The sequence below is a fragment of the Drosophila tropicalis genome, unplaced genomic scaffold (genome assembly GCF_018151085.1).
Source record: "Drosophila tropicalis isolate 14030-0801.00 unplaced genomic scaffold, ASM1815108v1 contig_1187, whole genome shotgun sequence".
NCBI classification, from domain to species: domain Eukaryota; kingdom Metazoa; phylum Arthropoda; class Insecta; order Diptera; family Drosophilidae; genus Drosophila; species Drosophila tropicalis.
In genome coordinates, this window is record NW_027172559.1 from 405,297 (window position 1) to 426,756 (window position 21,460).

Genomic DNA, 21,460 nt, shown 5'->3' on the forward strand with positions numbered 1-21,460 from the left:
CCAGGTATAAATGGCGGATTGCCGTTGGCCCTTAATTAAAATCGACGCGAAGAACGCTACGCGCCACACGCGGAACACGGTACACGCGGTACATACAAAAACGAATCAAACGTTAATTTTTTCGAGAAATCAAGAGACAATTTAAATCATCTTCAAAATGGTCGTCAACTTTAAAGTGTTTAAGAAATGTTCACCGAACAACATGATCACGCTCTATATGAATAGGCGTGAGTTTGTGGATTCGGTGACCCAAGTAGAACCAATTGGTGGGTATATAAGGAGATGCTTATTGGTTTACTGAGATTGAGACGACTGAGACAAGAAGTAATATATTAAGTAAAATACATCTAACTAAATATCAGGATTGCAGTCCTCGGTAGATCAGTTGTCTAAGTGGGCCAATCATTTAGGCAACTGAACAACGAGTATCCGTGTTTGAATCCCAGGCTAGTATGTAGTGAATGTAGTTTTCGTCTAACAATAACCCGAAGGACAGGAGTTGACAGTGCTCGTAGTTAGGTTGATAGTTCATTGATTTTACTCAAAACTTAACAACAAATTTTATCGTCTTATCTGACGGATCCATATTTTTAACTACTTTGTCAGTTGTCTTGGCTTTTGGTCCTGAAATAGTCAAAATTCATAGTTTAATAGAGTAATCGAACCATAACGATACAGAAATCTTGAGATTTTTGATTGAATTTTTCAGTCATTTTTTAAATATTAGTTTCAACAGTCTGCTTGAAAATGAGCGAATTCGGATTCAAAGGAAATTGGGATTACCTTTGGCTTCAAAAAGCACATGACATAAATAGGGAAACATAGAAAATTTCCTTAAATAAGAAGCATTGACCATGTATTTATTTATAGTTTTCCAATGGGATTTGAAAAATTAACTATTAGAGTAGATCTCTATCTGTAACCTTCCTTAGAAAATGATGTAATAATAGAAATATTAACGTTAATTAGAGCTTAACTGAAAAAAGTGATGAGTTCTGCTACTTATCCTTGCACGCCATGTAGTATTCGTACATATTGCCATTGGGTGGTTAACCATTTACATGCCTAAGTCGACCTCTAATTGTACTAGGCTCCTAATTAAATTCTCGGATATGTAATTTATGCAATGCGAAGTCTGTTGCATTAACAACAACAAAAGATTCTTATTAGTTACGTGACCTAACTGAAGACATGAACGTGTAACACAGCCAATTAATTACACCCTTAATCATATTGTATCTGGCTATATCTTCCTGTAGATGGCATCGTTGTACTGGATGATGAGTACGTGCGTCAGAATCGTAAAATCTTTGTTCAGCTTGTCTGCAATTTTCGTTATGGACGCGAGGATGATGAAATGATTGGACTGCGTTTCCAAAAGGAGTTAACCTTGGTCTCGCAACAGGTTTGCCCACAGCAAAAACAAGATTTGCAGTTGACCAAAATGCAGGAGCGTCTACTCAAGAAACTCGGCTCAAATGCATTCCCCTTTATAATGCAAATGCCTCCAAGTTCCCCAGCATCGGTGGTGCTGCAACAACGGGCCAGTGACGAGAGTCAACCATGCGGTGTGCAGTACTTTGTCAAGATTTTCACCGGCGACAGTGATTGCGATCGTTCGCATCGTCGCAGCACCATCAATTTGGGCATTCGCAAGGTGCAGTATGCTCCAACCAAACAGGGCATTCAGCCCTGCACTGTGGTACGCAAGGATTTCCTTTTGTCGCCCGGTGAACTAGAATTGGAAGTGACTCTGGACAAACAACTGTATCATCACGGCGAAAAGATTGCGGTCAATATTTGTGTACGCAACAATTCGAACAAGGTTGTGAAGAAGGTCAAGGCTATGGTGCAGCAAGGTGTCGACGTGGTACTCTTCCAAAATGGACAATTCCGGAATACAATTGCCTTCATGGAGACCAGTGAGGGATGTCCCTTGAATCCGGGTTCAAGTTTGCAAAAGGTCATGTATCTAGTGCCAACTTTGGTGGCCAATTGTGATCGGGCTGGGATTGCTGTAGAGGGTGATATCAAACGCAAGGACACGGCACTGGCCTCAACTACACTGTGAGTGTTAAGAAATAAACTACATATGAACTAACAAATTCATTTTTTCACCTCTTACCTAGTATTGCCAGCCAAGATGCTCGTGATGCATTTGGCATAATTGTGTCCTATGCGGTTAAGGTGAAACTATTTTTGGGTGCCTTGGGCGGTGAACTGTGCGCTGAATTGCCTTTCATTCTAATGCATCCGAAGGTAAGTTTTCTTAGCTTAAATAAACTAATTCTTGGTATAAACTTTCTACATAATTATTATTTATTATTTTCCTCAGCCAAGCCGCAAGGCTCAATTGGAAGCTGAGGGCTCTGTTGAAGCCTAAAGGGCGAATCAAAATATATCTAAATATATAAATGGATAAAATGTTTACCTCAACTAAACAAACAATTTCTTAGTGTGCCTAAGCAAACGTAGCTGATTTGTTGCTGAAAATGTTCTGAACTGCAGTCGTCGTACTTTTTCTTATAATATACATATATACACACATATATGTGTATATCTAAATATGTATCTCTACAAATGTATAATTGTGTGTATGTGTAACAAAATCAAACAAAATAGAGGAATTAAATACTGGAGAAGATCAAATGATTTGAGTATTTGATTAAGTCTCATTAGCTTATTACCTGGCCCACAACCACATAGAGATATTATTAATTGATGCAGTGGCATATGCAGCTGTCTCTGTGTGTGTGTGTGTGTCTGTTTGGTAATGGCCAAAAGCAAACTTGCCACTTGATTATATACATCTAATTCCGCACATATTAGCCAAGAGAAACATTGTTCAGTAGATTATGTATTTATTCAAGTGCATTTTGGGAAATCAAGTGAAACATTTCATTCAAAGTTTGAAGTTTGAATTTCAAACACACACATACCCATACAAATAGAAACCGAGGGCCAGACACATAATGTCTTTTGCATAAAATTTACTAATGAAAATTTCATAAATTTCATGGAAAAGTCAAATATACAAGAAGCAATTCATCTACCATAAAGTGAACAAATTTCACTCGACTTGCTGGCAAAGTCAATTGTTTTGTTTTCCAAATTTAAAATGAAAACTTTAATCATCCTTAAGACAAAAAACAACATCTTCATCAGTAAACCGAATTTAAAGTAATTTGTCTTTCTCTGCCAACAAACTGTTAAATGGTTTTGTGGCCCATTCAATTAGCCTCAAAAGAGATTTACATTTTTGTGGAAAGCCGTCGGTAAACTATTTATGGTTTTTTTGTTTTTGCAAATTTTATTCACAGATTATCTTTAACCAAACATTTCCATAACGATAAGATTAAAATTAAATGGTTTTATTGGCTAACTTTTATTGAAGTTTGACAAAAAATTGCATACAAATCATAAATGTGAAATAGTTTTTAGATAAGCTTTAATAATAGCTATAACCCAAACTAAGTTGAGTGTTCACGAACAAGTAACATTATTAGTCAATAAATAATCAGTTAACCGTTACCAGGTCAAGCAATAATATTTCTCTTAGATTAACCAGACCTAGACCTAGACAGATTAGTCATGCAAAGCCATCGGAAAGATGTGAAAAAAAACATTTGCTACTAGTTTTAAATTTAATTTCGACTACTTATAAAGATAAAGTGAAGCATGATACAATAATTACTTAAGTACTGAAGGGACTAAAAAGTGTTTGTAGCCAAGCAATACACTTATCGAGAAATTTTTGGTGCAACAAAATGGGACACAATAATGGAAAAATATAATGAATTAATCAAAAATGGGTTTGAGGTCAATAAATCTTACTAATTCATAAGATTTTTAATCAGCCTTAGGTCGATAAATCTTACCAAGATATATACAAGATTTTAAATATGTTGAATGAAATTCTAAACTACAAATATGGAAAAACATTTCTTCTATTCTAAATTGTGTATTTCATGATGAACTGAGGAAATTTTAATTAAATATCTATGTATATTCTAATAACTGAACTAATTGTACTTTCACCATATAAAAAAAAAAAGATTTTTTGAGCAATTTAAGTAAAATTTGATTGTCTAAAATTTTAAAGATGGTTCTTAGTACAAATTAACAGTATTAATCATCATGTTCTTCGGCATCTTATTATGGTAATTTTTAGTATAAACTAATGTAATTCTTAAAATCGATTCAGAAATCTGCTAATTAGAGAACTGAATAGACCTCGAAATAGCGATCCGCAGATAGTTTGCGGATTTTTTATTTGTTTTAGGTAGAGGCAGCTAATTCCAAAGATTGAAATAAGTTAGATTTGCAAAATATTGCATATACTAATAATTTTTCCCGTTTCACTAAATGGCTCACTTCCTATATAGAGATTAATTATAATATGCTTGATTTTCTCAGAGTATTAAATCGCTCGTTTCATTGAATGCTAATCTCGATTGGCCTTTTATGCAAAGACCCAGTTGCAGTGTGGCCTGATAAGCTGCTGTTCAATTGGGTTATAACTTATAAACAAACGCACAAAAAGAAAAAAAAACACAAAAAGATTGACAAACTGGCGAGTGCTTCTTGAGACTAATATGGTTAATCTATCAAAATAGCAAGATTATAGCTTTAGAACACCAATATAAGCTAAGCAGTCGTGACTATATCTGTAGTATTCGAAAAGAAGTTGCCGTCGGGGAAAGATGTGTTGTAATTGCTGCAGTGTGACCCAGCAAAAGATCTGGGTATTTGGAAGTGGAACTTTTTTGGCCGTATTTGGATTACTATGCATAATACTATGGCCAAGTTTCATAGACACACAGATCATGAAGGTGCGAGTGCAAGTGACATAACTGAAATTTGTAGATAAAGTGGATATTTTTTTTTTTTTTGTGTATTCTTAGGCCTTGCCGTTGACGCCCACTTCAAAGACTTTTGAAAAATGGGAAGAGCTGCCCATACCAGTCTATGTGTATATGTATCTATGGAATTGGACCAATGCCGATGACGTGTCCGCCAATGGTGTAAAACCGATGTTTGAACAACTTGGGCCTTATGTCTATAGGGAGGAACGCAAGAAAATGGATTTAGAATGGCATGATAATAATACAGTGACATTTAATCCACAAAGAACTTGGTTCTGGGAGGAGGAACTATCGGGTGGCAAGCAAAGTGATATCGTTACAGTGCCTCATTTGCCCTCTCTAGTACGTTTCATGTGTAACTTTTATTCGTCTAAATTTTAAAGTGTCCCTTTTTCCACCTCTTATATAGGCAGCTGCAAGTCAGATGCGCGATAGCCCTAAATTATTGAAAATTTTCTTCAATCAAGCTCTGAATTCCAATGGAGGTTGTCTGGCAGCCACTCATACAGCAGCCGAATGGCTCTTCGACGGATTTTACGATGAATTTTTGCACTATGCCATGGAACTGAATAATCCTTTGGCTCCAGCAATTGAGGATGATCATTTTGCCTGGTTTTTGAATCGCAATGGCTCAAAGGATTTCGAAGGAGCATTTACTGTGCACACGGGGGTAGGAAATATCAAACAAATGGGCGACATTCAATTCTGGAAAGGACAAAATCATACAGGCTGGTATGAAGGTGACTGTGGACGACTAAATGGCAGCACCACCGATCTCTTTGTTCCCGATGAACCGTTAGAGAAAGCTTTAACCATATTCATACCAGACACTTGTCGAATTATTAATCTCGAATTTACTGGGGAAAGTTATGAAATTGAAGGCATTACAGGATGGAAATATGAAGTGACTCCAAACACCTTTGACAATGGCCAACTGAATGGTAATATGAAATGTTATTGCCCCTTGGAGAGGCAACCAGATAATTGTCCACAAACTGGAGCCACGGACTTGAGCCCGTGTGCCGAAGGTGTTCCCATGTTTTTGTCAGCTGATCATTTCATGTATGCCGATGAAAGTTATTCAAATACCATCATCGGTTTCCAGCCAGACTATGAAAAGAATAATTTCTTTATCATTATGGAAAGAAAACTTGGTGTGCCAATGCAAGTGAATGCAGCAGTTATGATCACGTTATACATGGAGGAAGATAAGGATATTGAGTAAGTTGACTACAAAGTAACAGAAAAAAAAACAAATCCAATTAAAAATGAAGCAAGTAAGTCGACTCGTCGACTTGGGTATACCATACACCTGGTGAAACAAATATTTCAAATTTCGAAGACCAAATGTATGTATGTCTATTAAATTGTTTTTACATGTTTTATACTATGTGCTATCTCGCTCACTCTACAAACACACGAGCACTCTAGCGCCGCCACTAGCCAACGTCCAATTCTGGCCTTGTGGACCGCGTAGTAAAATACGTTCATACGCATATTTTACATGTTTCTAGTCCGATTTCAATAAAATTTGGTAGTTTGATAGAAATAGATAAGAATAATTAGTCTGCCGAATTTGAATGCGATAGTCAAAAAAATACAGGAGGAAATCGGTTTTTTCTAAATTATGGAGGCGGAAGTGGGCGTGGCAAAATGTGAAAATATCTAAATTCTCCGCGCATACTATGCCAGTATACATACTAAATTTGGTGACTTTAGCTTTGTCAGTTTTTGATAAAATCAGTTTTGTTTAATTTACGGGGGCGGAAGTGGGCGTGGCAAAATTTTTAAATAGCCAATATCTGCGCGTCTATTAAGCTAGTCTACATACTAAATTTGATGTCGGTAGCTATCATAGTGTTTAAGGAAATCACTTTTATGTAAATTCCGGGGGCGGAAGGGGGCGTGGCAAAAAGTTTAAACAATTAGTTTCTGCGCGCTAACTAACCGAGCATATAAACCAAATTTGATGTCTCTAGCTATTATACTTTTTAAGAAAAACAGTTTTGTGTGATTCCTGGGGGCGTAAGGGGGCGTGGCAAAAGTTTGAACAGTTAATTTCTGCGCACTAACTAATCGGGTATACAAACTAAATTTGATGTCTCTAGCTGTCATACTTTTTTAAGAAAAACAGTTTTATGTGATTCCTGGGGGCGTAAGGGGGCGTGGCCGAAATTCCAATTAATGCTGAACATGTGCATACTACACGAGTATACATACCAAATTTGGTGGCTCTAGCTCTTATAGTCTCCGAGATCTGCGTGTTCATACAGACGGACGGACGGACGGACGGACGGACGGACGGACGGACGGACGGACGGACGGACGGACGGACGGACGGACAGACGGACATGGCTAGATCGACTTGGCTGTTGATCCTGATCAAGAATATATATACTTTATAGGGTCGGAGAAGCTTCCTTCTGGCTGTTACATACATTTTGGCGACTTTAATATACCATTTCACCCTATGGGTGTATGGTATAAAAAATCTTTTCTATTTATTAGCATTCTCAAAGGCATCCCCAGTTTCTATGCTCCTCTATTTACCACTGCCAGCCGAGCTGTTATCAACAAAGAATTGGCCAAGGAATTAAAGGTTGGTCGAGTCATACATTCATTCTCATTTTTAATTTACATTCCTTTTCCTTTTAGTTGGCTCTTAATTTACCCACAATTGGGCGCTATACAGGAGTGGGTATGCTCTGTTTGGGATGCATTTTAATTGGTATTGGCATTATTCTTACATGGAAACGTAAGTGGCATGGCCAAGGTGCGGCCGATAAGGCAGCTCTCATATATCATCAAAACGAGCCAGAAACGGGTGGTATACCGAACTATCCTGAAGTTGTAAGGGGGGCAAAATTAAGTATTTAGTTATTTATATAAAATTATCTAAACCTACGTATAATAATAGATTTTTTTTTTTGGTAACATGTTATTAGGATTTTTTAAATTCCAAAATTGTGATATTTGTTAAATGAAATTCAAAAGAAAAACGAAATATACAGCTAAGATCTTAGCTAAAAAGTATTCCCTAACTGAAGTTTTCAACAAATAAAGCTCGGCATATACATATTTTGAAAGAATTTCACCATGAAAATAAATTTTGAACATCTGTTTTATCTTTGTTATCAATAGCAAATGTCATTGGCAGCTATCTTTGTGAGTAAAGATATATTTCATATGTTATCAGCAATTGCTATAAAAGTCAGAGTCAGCACTAATATTGAAATCATATCAACTTTAGCAATAAAAATGAATTGTACCTCTTTGTACGTTGTGTACCTCGTGCTCTGCCTTTACTTCTGTCGTGTCTGCCACTGTCAGTTGCAATGTAATTCGGGGAGAGCGCAGCGCCAAAAACGCATTGTCATCCACAGTCCCAGTGGCATTCAACTGAGCGGATTGGACCATTGCCAATACGAGGTGACACCATGGAGCAACCAAGTGTGTCAAGTGCGCATCGATTTCGTCCGCCTGGAGCTGGAGCAGCCTCAATTGAATGCCACCAGTCAGATGCTAGAATGCGTGGACTTTCTGCAGGTGCAGCAGCGTTTTCGCATTTGCGGCAAAAATAGCGGCCAGCATTTCTATGTGCCCCTGCAACGTGGTCAAGTGCTGCAGTTGCTCTTCACGCTGGCCACACGTTCGCCACAGTCTGTGTGGCAGTTGACGCTGACCCAACTGGAATGCCCAGCCTCAATGCTGCCCTCCAGCAGGGAGCTGGAACCAGCAGTTATTGCCATGCCTGTCTCAGTATCTGGTTTGCCATCCCTGCAGAATCTCTTACCGCGCACCATTTTTGGCGGCCAATCTGGCATTGGTTCTGGCAACGGACCAGCTGCCCAATTGATCCAGACACTTAGATCACCTTCCCGTAACGATTTGGATATGCTAGCGCCTCTCGGATGTGATCAATACTGGCAGCCTACAACTGGCAAGATTGTTAGTTTTAATTTTGGCAGTGAAAATTACGTGCCCAATATGAAGTATTCCATTTGTATCAAGGGCATGGCCAATAATGAGATAAGGTAAGTGTGACATTTAGATAAATCGTATCTCTAGGGTTGGAACACCAATTTTCGAGAATTCTTATGTAGATTCGGATTACTCCTAAATTATTTTGAAATATTTACAATACAAACAAAATTCAATTCAATTGATTGTTAAAATATATGAGAAATTTGTTCCTAGCTGTTTAAAATACAACGTGAGATGTGAAATTTACTTTTAAAATCAAAATTCACTTAATGGTGATGTAACTTGACTTCTCAACTTATAAGTTGCCAGTTGGTTTTTAGACACAATTTAATACCTTATTGTCTTACATATATCTCAACTCTTACATTACTTATATTGATGTATATTTTTTAAACTTTATTTTCCAGTTACACCATCGATCATTTATCTTTATCAAAGACAAATAATATCGATGTGGCCGGCGTCGGATACGATGCGGATTGTCAAAGTTTGGTATCAACAGTTGGACATTCATCGGACTATCTGCTTATACCCAATTCATATATGGTAAACAATGCAGCATTACGACCAACTTATTACTGTGGCAATGGACTGACTGGCGAGAAACTCATTGCACGTCCGCCATTTGTCATTTACTTCTCCAGCGATGCGCAGACAAGTGCATCCGAAACAGGCTTCCAGCTGACCTACACGGTCCAACAGCGGCAAGTGGAATTGTAAATGCAACTCAAATTGGCATACATATACACACATACATTCATACGAATACATGTATTAAATAAAGCCTTATAGTCTTAACTAAAATCAATGCACATAAGTAAAGTGAAATTGACATTATTAAATGCGACCTCTTGGTCCGGCTCTTTCCCTCTCTCTGTCTCTCTCGTTATCCGATATATAGCAGCAGGCCCAGTAAGCTGGAGCCGCACCAAAGTCACGTAGCAGGACTTAATTAAATAGCTACCCATATGAATAATTGAAAACCGAAATAAACATAATGCTACCGAAATGGTGTGTCTCTGTATAGACTGGGCAAAGTGCAAAATAGCCCATCCATTGGTCAGACTTTATACTAAATTGCCATTGCAAATGATTGCACAGAGGTAGTCAGTGTTGAACTAACAATAGGTTAATACATATTTTATAAATTTTAAGTCAAAAAGTTTGGATTTTAAACATTTTTTTTTTAAATTAAAAAAGTAAATGTAACCAATTACCAGAACAAATTAATCTTTGTTTACCTAAGACCTTGTGAGACATTAGTTTTTATACCATACACCCATAGGGTGAAATGGTATATTAAAGTCGCCAAAATGTATGTAACAGGCAGAAGAAAGCTTCTCCGACTCTATAAAGTATATATATTCTTGATCAGGATGAATAGCCGAGTCGATCTAGCCATGTCCGTCTGTCCGTCCGTCCGTCCGTCCGTATGAACACGCAGATCTCGGAGACTATAAGAGCTAGAGCCACCAAATTTGGTATGTATACTCGTGTGGTATGCACATGTTCAGAGTTAATTGGAATTTCGGCCACGCCCCCTTACGCCCCCAGGAATCACATAAAACTGTTTTTCTTAAAAAGTATAACAGCTAGACACATCAAATTTGGTTTATATACTCGTTTAGTTGCCGCGCAGAAACTAATTGTTTAAACTTTTTGCCACGCCCCCTTCCGCCCCCGGAATTTACATAAAACTGATTTTCTTAAAAACTATGACAGCTACCGACATCAAATTTGGTATGCAGACTAGTTTAATAGACGCGCAAAAACTGGCTATTTAAAAATTTTGCCACGCCCACTTCCGCCCCCGCAAATCAAACAAAACTGATTTTATCAAAAACAAACAAAGCTAAAGTCACCAAATTTAGTATGTATACTGGCTTAGTATGCGCGCAGAGTATATATATTTTCATATTTTGCCACGCCCACTTCCGCCTCCATAATTAAGAAAAAACCGATTTTCTCCTGTAGTTTTTTGACTATCGCATTCAAATTCGGCAGACTAATTAATCTTATCTATTTCTACAAAACTACCAAATTTTATTGAAATCTAGAAACATGCAAAATATGCGTATGAACGTATTTTACTACGCGGTCCACAAGGCCAGAATTGGCCGTTGGCTAGTAGCGGCGCTAGAGTGCTCGTGTGTTCGTAGAGTGAGCGAGATAGCACATACTATGAAACATGTAAAAACAATTTAATAGACATACATATGTACATTTGGTTTTCGAAATTTAAAAAAATTTGTTTCACCAGGTGTATGGTATACCCGAGTCGACGAGTCGACTTACTTGCTTCATTTTTTAATTCAAAAGTTATACACCTTTTTTTGCTTGAACATTTCCATTGACCTTACAAAAGGGGCAACTATTCTCTGGTTCACCCTTCTCATTACATCCATGACAGAAAGTTTATATGTTGCTGTTTATAAAATAGCATTTTATACAGAAACGTATTCGCTTCCTACATTTACTTCCCAATCTCACAGTAAAAAAGAACAGTGTCAACTGAATATTTACATATATAATTGCACACTCATGCCATATATTTGCCAACTATTTACCACCCTGATGCCCTTTCAAACTGCATAAACGGATATAGCATAACATTGCACATGGATTCCACTAGCTGACATTTCGATGTTGCAGCTGTTGCTACAAAATTTCCACATGTATATTTAATGGGGGCGGAAAAAATGCTTAACAGAATTCTCTCTGCGGTTGAAGTGCGAAAATATTGCGCATTGATGATTAATAAGAACAAAAAATAACCCCAATAAAAAAAAAAGCCAAAAAGCTGTGAACGGAAGTGAAAATTTTACGTTTGAAATGATTGGCAATATTTTTACTGAACATCAAAGTAACAGCTGTTCATTTTATGAAGAAGAATGGTTAGCAGGTGTCCCAGACCAAGTGTATGAATAAAAAAGAAAATTATGTATATATTCTGTCAAGAGGGACAGTAAAATGAAGTGATGGATGGCATGAGGTAGAAGGCAAAGGGAATGCGGCCAATGTAAATTGTGTGTAAACACAATGAAATTGCATTTGCATCGATGACCCTTTGAGAACCCAAAGACGAAGAGCCGAGGGTTGAGTACCCAAATTGCCTTTCAAATATGCATAGTCATATGCCCAAGCATACAGAATATGCTCGACTTCAATTTATACGATAGACATGGTCAAGCATAATGGTCATGCCAGAAGGCCTTTCTAATATGGTTGAAACACAGCTGCATTTTATCCTTGGGCTAGATGGGAAATTTTCCAAATTTTACTGCATATTCAATGTATGTAATGTTCATTTTTGGGAAAGGCACGCAGCGTGGCAATTAAAACTAGCGCATACAACATTGCGTATGCGTATTATATTTCTCACTACCGCCAAAAAAAAAGTTTATATTACCAGCCAGCTGTTGTCCTGTTCAGTTGGAATTTTAATTACGAAACATTTTCGAAACTTTCACACTCACACATTTGATTGTTAGTTGAACTGAGTTAACAGTCAACAAAAGCCAGCGATACTCGTATGAACTAGCAAAATAATAGTTTTCAAATGTTAAGAGAGAACTCAAAAATGTAGCATACTTTTTGGATGATTAAATTTCAAATTTTCCAGTTGTTATTTTAGAGTTTTAACCCAACTGTGGCATTTTTTGTGAATTGCATTTTTAAATTCATCTAAGGCAAGCGACCCCATTGTGCTGGAAATATAAATTCTTAACTACTTTGTTGACTCTCTTTCGGCTCGCTTGTCTATAGTAGTAACTACATTTTGTATTTTTATTTTCTATCTCTGTCTCTCTCTCCATATATGTATATTTTACGTTTACTGGGGTCCCATAGCCAAGGCCCAATGCAATTTTGTGCTTTTTCCATAGCAAAATGTAAAACTAAAACACAAATTTTCTTAGGTCAACTAACGACTATGAGTTACCCAGCAGCAGGTTTAAGTTGAATTGAATGAAATGCAAAGTGTGGTCTTTAAAGCAACCAAATGCCACTCAGCATAATCAATTAACTCAGCAATGAAAGAAGTGAATTCTACAGCAATTGTTCTTATCTTATCCTATAAACAAAGCTAAATATTGAAATTAAAAGTTGCACCTGGAAAGGTCTTTAAGATGAACGATAATGTTTTCTAAAGTACTTCCTTCAGTTTTTTTTTGTCATTCTAGGAGTGATACTGCAATATCACAGACTTGATTATATGTAGATTGCATTTTATTATTTAAAAACAATATGGGAATACCAAAACGTATAATCTATGTCTGCTTTGAACACTCAGACTTTAAGCACTTTTGAAATTTATGACGAGTTTGCTTTGAAACAAAAAGAAGACGGAACAATTGCTTAAAAACAATTGAGACCCGAAGAAAGCTAATCGAAAATATGGCTCTATGGATTTTATTATTCATCAACTGGAAAGGAAAATTTTGGGATTTATTCAACAAGAGATTCAGTATAAAAGCAAGACTGTTGAAACGTAACGTCAATGTCATATTGACACCTTGTCGATGCTGTCGAAGTATTTAAAACATATTGGAAGTTGGAAATGGGTCAAGATTGAATATTTTTTAATATTTTAGCTTAAACCTCCTGAACAGATTGAAATGGGGGGTTTGATTTTGTTCTAAGATTTGTTACCTTTGCAGTTAAAAACACCAAAATAAGTAAGGCAAGAGGTTCTAGGTTCAGCTATAGTTTTAGTAATCTTTTCTACGGGCATACTTCAATCTCAGTGTCAGATGTTTTACTTGTCACATTCGCAAATAATATGCCCTTTCATCCTCTAAATAAAGGATATCAAAGTGGCAAACATTTATTCAAGAAATAAAGAGAGAGAGAAAAAAATTGTTCGTTTATAGAAAAGGTTGATTGCATTGACTTTGTTAGCAAACATTTTGGCCAAAAAAAAAACAAATTGTTGTGATAAACTTTAAAATTATTTCGCCTGCCAATGTCAGAATTAAATTTAGACTTAAACCTCAATTTCCACCCACCTTATTATTAAATTAGTTGTCAAATCCTTTGAAAGCAAAAACAAAAATAAAATAAATAAAGAAAAAAGGTTCAAGGACATCTTGAACTGACGTGGGGATCCAAACAAAAACAACACAAACAATTTTCATGAACTTAAATGCCAATTAAATAACATTAAATTGTGCGAAAAATGAACCTAACAACAGGCTCTCCAAAATCAACAAGGAAAGGGAGCAAAAAAATACAGAAAAAAAGGGAGAAACGGCGTGTCCTTGTGCCGAAAGGCTGTCAACATGACAAAGGAAAAAATTAAGCAGCTAAACAAGGTTTTATAGACGGCCAGCATAAATAAGCAAACAAGAGAGAAAGGGAGAGGGATAGAGAGAAAAAGTAAGAGAGTGAAAGAGTGAGATGGTCGATAGGAATGCATAAGCCAGGACAACACATACTTGGCCCCATGGATGCCTCAATCCTTGGATGCTTGGCTACTTGGACATGGACAACACACAAAAGCCAAAGCCAACAACATAATCTACGAGGTTGTCAGCCAAAAACCGAACTTGAGGCACACAAAGAAAGAGACAAAAAAGAGAGAGAGAAAGACCATAAAGGCAACCCCAAAAGGAGGAAGAGAACAGTAGGAACGAACGGAGGCGAGGGAGAACAAACAAATTAGTATGCAAGTCAGCAGGCAGCAGATTAGGACACCAAAGTTTCTCGCGACATAAACCGGACAAAACAGTCCACCAGACCGAAAGACAGACAGACAGACAGTCAGTCAGACGGATAAAGGGACAACGGGCTTAGATCATATTATTTTTTACAAAAATTTTTGGCTTTCTTTTTTTTTTTTTTTAGTTTCAAAAATAATGAAGTCGCCGAGTAAAGCGCAATCTGTTGCGGTTACTAAGAATATTAAAAGAACATTTTTCTTCTTTTTCTTAACAATTCAAACTTTAGCACTAAATAGTAAACTTTAAAGTTTGCCCTTTACTAAGCAGATTAATTTAATTATCCAAGTGCCAAAATTTCAATTAGCTAATTGACCTACCCACAAAGGTTGTTACAATTAATGAGATCAAACTAATTAGCGAGCCACCTTCAAACGCTTTAACTAACCTCAATAAAGGCATTTCAATGTCAAATGGTAATTTAAATCCCTTCGAACCATTCACTTATACATATGTAATTGCCTTAATCCATAGGCTACTAGAAAGTAGTCCTCACATATTTGAAATTAAATTATTATCAGCTTACCAACTTTTTGTTATCCATTTATTTAAGACTTTTAATTTTATTCCAAATCTAAGAAAGGAAAAACGTTCCAATCGTCTGTGGTTGGAGTTCAATAATGTGAATAATGTTTAAGACGAATTGTAGACTGGGCGGGATTTGACCCCGTAAAGTGATATTTTCGAGTTTGATTTTGTACAAACTGCAAAGATCCACCAAAGTGATCCATACAACACAGCCAGAGATACACCTAGTCGGTGGCTCATTGGAGATCTACTAAAACTACCATAGCCAGAGATTAGAGTATATACTTTCTTAAACGATTAAAGTGCGAATCTTAGGTCCAAATGTTGAGAGTACTCCTAAGAGGGGTACCTACTATAGGAAAGTACGACTTTTGTTTAAGATTAATAAATTTAATTCACTTAATTTTTTTTACATATGCCAGACCTCAAACTGAAAAATTACTAAATATCTGAAGCCTAAAATCTATTATTATTTTCTAGGTCTGTTTATAATTGCCAACTATCTTTTGAAAACAGATATTGCTTTGTGTAATGTCAACAACACTGTATTAAGTGAATATAATAATACATATATTATTCTCTTCTAAGTTGTTTTTGTGTTGTTTTATTGAAATTGTTCTTGCCCAGGTCAAATTCAAACTACAAGAAATATAAAAAGAAAGAAAAAATGCCATTATATTCAGTTTTGTGTGTCGTACCTTTCCCTGTGATGCTGTCCTTCAAAATTGAGTTGTTTTTTTTTGCCATGGTATTAAGAGAGTTTTTTCGTTTTCTCGTCTTTCGACCTTGTCGCCTACCTGGCTTTAAATTTTGTTCATTCGACTCTGTTTTTTTTTTCTCTCTCCTCTCTTTTTCTTTTCTTTATTGTTTTTCTTGTTATGTTTTTATTTTTGTCGGTTTTTGTTTTACATTTATTTTGTAGGCTCTTTTGGGGCGTTTTTGTTAAATATTTCATTAAAAATTCCTCCCACACACACACACAGACGTTGCTGTTGCGGTCACATGATGCTCAAATCCTCAAAGCCTCAAAGAAGCAAAATAAAAATATCAAGAACAGAAACAGAAATGAGAGAAGAATATGTTTTGAAAATGGCTAAGCTCCTCAGGTATGTTTTGTATGTGAAATTATAATTTTAATTTAGCAAAATTTAATAAAATGAAAAACATTAAAATTTAACCTTAGAATAAACATTTTCAGCAATTATTTTTATCAGTAATCACCTATTTTAAATTGGCTTGCCAAAATTGTTAAGGTGCAAAGTGAATTTTTAAGGAGAAAAGCGAAAAATTTTTAATTTCAGTCTTTGCAGAATTGTCTCTTCAAAAAGTCATCTTTAAGGTTCATTTGACCCTATATAGATCTCGAGGAAAAAAAACAGTGGAAAAAACTTTACATTAGCTTAAAAGTCAACAAATCGAACTAACTATGGGATTTGTGATTTAAATTTAATCAAAAAATGCGGAATCAAAAAAAAAAATCAAAATTTAAAGTTTTTTCCGAGGCCAACAAAAGATGTTCTTAATCGAATGGTTTATGCTATGTAAATATACATATATACAAGATTTAAAGATATACGATTTTATATATAATATCCCTATACGATTACATTATTCTTAGGCACTTAACTTTTTTGGGGCATATGTATGTATGTCACATATTTTTCCATAAAATTTATAGATAAGCAAAAACCATTAATATTAGTAAATTCCGTTTAATATGTTTAATATTAAATCATTTTAAATCATCATCACACATAATATACAATATATCTGATGAGTAAGGAACCAAACGGAAGCGCCAACAGAAATTTTAAAAGTATTTTGGGATGTAATTTATATTTGGATAGTGTACATTGCATACATATGATTATGTGTTTGTATATTTATAGCGCTCAATCAAGTAATAATAAAAACCGCTTAGAGAAATTTCATAAAAACTTCAACAACTCGACAAACATATGACGTGCATAATTAAAGATTATAAACCGCTTCATGCAAATGCAATACCTTAGGGCAACAAAATAAATCAGATCAACAGACATACATACATATAATATATTGCATAAACGCTTTTTTTGACAGCTGAAATCTTGCTACATACCAAAGGCAATATGTTAAAGGTTGAATAATATGTTGCAAACATTTATTGATTCAAATATATGTACATACACATTCATACATATGCACATATGCAGCCAACTGTTTTTGAAACATTGTTTATTGATTGAGTGCAACAAAAATGTTTTTGTTTCAATGTATTTTAATTTAAAGCATAATAAAATGGTTATCCACTTAAGCTTTAACAGTTTACATTTCTGCTTACTGATTTTTGTTTTCATTTTTGTTTTGGACTTCCCTTCTCCAACCCACTCCCGATCTTACTTGGCCAATTTATTATGAAAGTTATGGCCAACACATACTTGCTATATAATTTTCATATTTTCATATTTTCTTTTGTTTTCCTTCCATCCCCCACTCGCTTGCTGTGTGCAAAACGTAAGTTTGCGTGCCAGTTGCATATAAATTAGTCGCTTATAATATTCTTTTGGCATTTTTTGAAATTTCTCCAACATTTTGCCCAGTATGTGGCGAAAGAGTTCGTACGTTATAAACAATGTTTATATATGCAGAGTGGGCAGCGTGCTCAAGGTTCTACCTTTTTGGTAGCATTCTTCCTCTCCACTGCTTAGCCATAACAACAAAATACAATTATTAACATATTAATAAATTTTCACCATGGTATTTGAAAGGCCATAATTTAATGTAATATTAGACTATGCAATCTGAAACTAAAGGAAATAGGATAATCCCTTAGGTGTAGTAATTTAATGAGTTTTTCAGAACATTTTAAAATATTTGGCTTAATCTATTTGGTTATCTTAGATCATAGTGACTAATCAATGAAAAAATTCACATCAAGTGCTTTTGATACTTTTGTTGCCGTCTACAATTGATTCTTTATCATTCTTGTGCCATTTATTATGTCTGGTTAGACACAGACCTAAAATTATAAGGGCCAGACCTGCTATAAGTATGCCAATTCCTATATATCGTCCTATGTTAAAAAGAGTTAAGCCAACCTGTAATAGATATAAACAGAAAATTAAGTTTTGAAAAATGTTAATTTGTTAAATTAACCCTTTTAAAAAAATAAAAACAATATATAAATTTGTTTTTGTTTTTTTTTTTTTTTTGTTTTTAATCAAAATAGAATAACAAACTTTTTAAGCGTAATCTTTTGTTAAGTATTTTATTTATGAGTATCAGTTCGATTACTTTTGCTAATCGGTGAAAAGATTAAATGAAATTCTTTAAGAGAAATTAAGTAGAATATATAGAAAATTTTAAATACTTTTATTTCAGTTCATCAGCAAAAATTGGTTAATGGCTAAATGTTCATTTTACATTTAAAATTACATAAGTCTTAGGAAACCTAAAAGAAGCTTAGACTAAGTCAAAAAATCGTTTCTGTACTCACCTTAATCAGAGAAATCAAATCATCATCGAGCTCGGCATGCATTTGCAGGACAAATAGTGGAGCATAATGATTATAGGCCACATTGTTTAGTAAACTGTTGAAGAAAAACATAACATTCAATAGCAATCTCATTTAAAAATCTATGGTGTCCAACTCACTCGATGTCCTCATCTCGTTGCACTAGCACACTGACCATGACCTGACCCATTACCTTCAAGGGTATGCCAAGTGTTGGCTCCATCACCAAATACATGCCATGCTCAGTGGCATTTGGTGATAGACCTGTCGTATTCTCTCTATATGAAGGATCCGTCAGATAGAAATGTGGGTGCGACATATAGATTGGAGCATGATAGGCAGCTGGAGAATAGTCCACGACTCCATTCATAGGACAATCTCTCTTGGTAACACAAAAGCATTCTGTATCAGGAGCCAATTGTCCATTATCAAAGGTTCTTTCGTCGGTCTCATAACGCCAACTATTTATGCCACGATGGCTCATTTTCTTTTTGGCATAGAAATTAAAGTATCTAGCTGCATCCGATAGGAATATGGAAATAGTTTCATCCCATTTACGAAATGGAGCCCAAAGCTCACCGGTGCTGCCATTGACACGACCACATTCACCTTGATAGTAGCCAGTGTGATCAGAGCCATTCCACTTTAACATCTCACCCATCAGACTGAGATCTTTGTGACCCGTGTGTATGGTAAAAGAACCTTCAGCTGTTTTCGAATTATTTCTACCATAGAACCAACCAAAATTACTGCTGTAAAAGGGTAACAAGGGCGAATGCAATTGCTCTGCAAAATCAATGAGTGAATCATAGTAACCATCGAATAGACTTTCGCCAGCTGTGTGTTTCATATATGTGCCACCACCCTCCCGATTAACGGCAAAGTTGATAATCTTCCGCACAATACGACGATATTTGCGAGCATATTGGGCAGCCGTCTAAACTCAAAATTTAGTTTATGTTTGGATTTCATTTAATTTTTGCGGTACTTACCACAGTGGGAAAATGCGGTGTAATAATTATATCGTCCAACGATTGACCCGGCGATTTTTCACTTATAAAATGCCAAACACGTCTACCATAATAGGTCACTTGCGGCTGTTGCCAATCCAAATCCTCTTTGACCTTATAATCACTGAATGTATAAGGACCAACTTGTTGAAAATTTGGTTTCACTTTGTCATTATTTAAATCCTCGGGATTAGTCCAATTAAACAAATAGAATGTAGAGTAAACTGGTGCCGGTGTTGTCACCCATCGTTTGTACATAAACGAATTCGGTGCCAATGGCAAAAAGCTATACATAAAAGACTTGGCTATGCTTGGCCAGGCCGTGATCATCACTAGACCCACTATGCCGGTAAATGCACCTAGGCCAAAGACCCATATTTTTTGCTGCCGAACACTGCAGCAATTGCAGCAACACATTCTGACGGTCTAACTCCAACTGAACTGACCAATTGTAGGAGCCTTTCTGATTAACCAAAATTTTGATAAGATTGTAAAAAGCTAGAATAGCTTTGTATAAGCAATGCTAATCAAGCGATTACCCCCCATTGACTTAAGCTGTTTTAATTTTGGATAATTTGTTTACTAAAATTGGTTTTGTTTTATTTTTAGTTTAGATCATAAGCGATTAGATTATTGACGTCGTTATTCATTTCCTTAGTAAAGTCAAGGTGAGTACTTTGAAATCTCTCTTCTTTTAAACCAATTGAACAAATTTAAAATCATTTTTTATATTTTTTTAACGATTTTCTAACGTTTTTTAAAAAATTTGTGTTGTTATTCTAAAAAAAAAAAAAAGATCATTGCATACTTAGAGGCTGCTTCTGTTCTAATCAAATTCCTAAGTTGATTAAAGTAAAAGTTTAACTAAAAACGTAAATAAATTAAACGATTTAGATCACTTAATGTAAATCTAACCCAACAATTTAAGTACTATATTTTTTTTTTATTTAGCCACTGGTTTTTGTTAGCCTTCGCAAGCTTTTTCTTACATCTTTTTTTCCCCCTCAAAGTTTGCCTTAGTTAATGGGATTTTAAGTGAGAAAAAGTAAAGAAAGTACACAAAAAAAAAAGGAAAAGAAAAGGAAGTTTACCACAAAGTTTCAACAGGTAAATTACTCAACATTTCATTTAATTTCAATTTTTCCTTTTTGCCTGGCAGCTTTTCAAACAAAATCAGCACAATTAACCAAACTACACACAAGCCACACTAAACGAGTCACACACAAACACACACACACACACACAGACACATTTTCCATTTCCACTTTTCAAAGTAGACAAAGTAATCATGCTGAAACATACCGCAAAACGCAGTTAAAATTGCTACCAGACCCGAAGATAGTGTGAAAGAGTGGGAGTTGGGTGCTGGGAATTTACTTGAACAAGAAGGGGGAACACTTTTAATTGCAAAACGCTCTACAAAATGAAGTGCAATGACTACACGAAATAACACAGGAAAGACAGGGAAACCCAAAAAGAAGCAACCAAAACAAGCAGCAGCAACAAACCATTAAAGCCAAGTGCAAACATGACAATGACAAGGCGACAGGCGACAAGTGACAACAACTAAAGATTATTCTTGATGCTAAAAATTTAAGGCACACATCTTGCCCCAAGTGCTGGGGAAAATCTCTAGGTTTAAATGTGCGTGTAAGACGCGGGAAAAGCACGCCCTCACTCTAATGCTGATTGCACAATCAGTCTTTGGTCTTAGCTTGGCTTTTGAGCGATAGTATCATAACGCTTTCGCTTTGTGTGAATTGTAATGGGCTTGAAGTGTTCTTTATAGAAGCATTTAACTAATTTAATATCAATCATAACTGCCAATTTAGCAGTTACTCAAATTTATTCATGGATTTT

General features: G+C 35.6%; 4 protein-coding genes across 4 annotated transcripts; 3 read left to right on the forward strand and 1 right to left on the reverse strand.

Annotated features, from left to right (window-relative positions):
* Positions 1-34: 34 nt before the first annotated feature.
* Positions 35-2,649, forward strand: Arr1 (arrestin 1). The gene is made up of 4 exons (XM_068289910.1): positions 35-266; positions 1,260-2,067; positions 2,130-2,259; positions 2,336-2,649. The coding sequence occupies exons 1-4, from the start codon at positions 158-160 to the stop codon at positions 2,381-2,383; spliced, it is 1,095 nt and encodes a 364-aa protein (XP_068146011.1). The 5' UTR covers positions 35-157; the 3' UTR covers positions 2,384-2,649.
* A 2,023-nt stretch (positions 2,650-4,672) lies between these two features.
* ninaD (neither inactivation nor afterpotential D) lies at positions 4,673-7,898 on the forward strand. Its single transcript, XM_068289528.1, has 5 exons — positions 4,673-4,832; positions 4,905-5,207; positions 5,275-6,086; positions 7,374-7,464; positions 7,521-7,898. The coding sequence occupies exons 1-5, from the start codon at positions 4,704-4,706 to the stop codon at positions 7,740-7,742; spliced, it is 1,557 nt and encodes a 518-aa protein (XP_068145629.1). The 5' UTR covers positions 4,673-4,703; the 3' UTR covers positions 7,743-7,898.
* Positions 7,899-8,070: 172 nt separating this feature from the next.
* On the forward strand, positions 8,071-9,569 carry LOC137577395 (uncharacterized). The gene is made up of 2 exons (XM_068290853.1): positions 8,071-8,899; positions 9,257-9,569. The coding sequence occupies exons 1-2, from the start codon at positions 8,124-8,126 to the stop codon at positions 9,567-9,569; spliced, it is 1,089 nt and encodes a 362-aa protein (XP_068146954.1). The 5' UTR covers positions 8,071-8,123.
* Positions 9,570-17,836: 8,267 nt separating this feature from the next.
* LOC137577403 (protein croquemort) lies at positions 17,837-20,017 on the reverse strand. The gene is made up of 4 exons (XM_068290866.1): positions 19,583-20,017; positions 18,731-19,527; positions 18,573-18,666; positions 17,837-18,174 (listed from the first exon to the last, which is right to left on the reverse strand). The coding sequence occupies exons 1-4, from the start codon at positions 20,015-20,017 to the stop codon at positions 18,010-18,012; spliced, it is 1,491 nt and encodes a 496-aa protein (XP_068146967.1). The 3' UTR covers positions 17,837-18,009.
* Positions 20,018-21,460: the final 1,443 nt, after the last annotated feature.